The sequence below is a fragment of the Bombyx mori genome, chromosome 11 (assembly GCF_030269925.1).
Source record: "Bombyx mori chromosome 11, ASM3026992v2".
NCBI lineage: Eukaryota > Metazoa > Arthropoda > Insecta > Lepidoptera > Bombycidae > Bombyx > Bombyx mori.
The window spans coordinates 12,884,153-12,885,185 of record NC_085117.1 but is presented as its reverse complement, the minus strand read 5'-3'; the positions used below and the strand labels follow the sequence as shown (position 1 = coordinate 12,885,185).

At 54.9% G+C, this 1,033-nt stretch overlaps 1 protein-coding gene across 1 annotated transcript; it reads left to right on the top strand.

Annotated features, from left to right (window-relative positions):
* On the top strand, nucleotides 1-1,033 carry CPH34 (cuticular protein hypothetical 34). The gene is made up of 2 exons (NM_001173274.1): nucleotides 1-56; nucleotides 163-1,033. Exons 1-2 carry the CDS (start codon nucleotides 45-47, stop codon nucleotides 955-957), a joined length of 807 nt encoding a protein of 268 aa, NP_001166745.1. The 5' UTR covers nucleotides 1-44; the 3' UTR covers nucleotides 958-1,033.

Here is a 1,033-nt window from a genome sequence, read left to right as displayed (position 1 = left end):
ATCATTCAGTCTTCGGCAGATTGAGAGACACACAAACAACTACAATGTTCAAGCTGGTTGGTATCCTTAAAGTTCTAATTAATTTAAGTTATATAACTTTTAAATACTAATCTAATGTGTGCCAATTATTTAGTTGTTAACATGTATTTTATTATTTTCTAGATTCTTGTTACCCTCGCCACTGTGGCGCTTGCCTCTGGCAAACCCAGCTTTGGATACGCTCCTCTAGCCTACAGTGCTCCTATCGCCGCCACCTACTCATACAGCGCCCCAGCCTTCTCTAGCGCAGCTATTGCTGCCCCCGCTGTTGCTGCACCCGCTCTCACCTCCGTTGCTGCTCCTGCTGTTGCGCACCAAATCCACACACCAGCCGTCCATGTACCAGCCGTCCACGCACCAGCCGTCCCCGCACCAGCCGTCCACGCACCAGCCGTCTCCGCTCCAGTTGTTGCTGCTCCCGCCGTCACCGCTCCCGTCGTCGCCGCTCCAGCGTACACTGCCACGGCCTACACCGCCCCAGCCTACACCGCCCCAGCCTACACGGCCCCAGCCTACACTGCCCCAGCCTACACCGCCCCAGCTTACACCGCCCGAACTTACGCAGCCCCAGTATACACCGCCCCAGCATATACTGCCCCGGTTTACGCTGCCCGTACATACGCCGCCCCAACTTACGCTGCCGCATATACCGCCCCAGCGTACACTGCTCCAGCCGTGACCACCGCTGCCCTTGCTGCTCCAGTATACACTGCTCCAGCCGTGACTACCGCCGCCGTGGCCGCCCCAGCATATACTACCCCTCTTGCCTACTCAACTTACGGAGCTTCAGCTGCCTACCCCGTGTCGTCCTACGGAGCCTACTCGTACCCTAGCTACTACTCCAACTACGCTGCGTACTCTCCCCTGACCTACAGCAGCTACTGGAGCCCCGCTTCCCTCTACTACAAGAAGAAGTGAACAGTTTAAGCTGTTGTCTCTCAAATAGTCATGATGATTGATGTGATAGTATGGAAATAAAAAAAAACTTAGCATA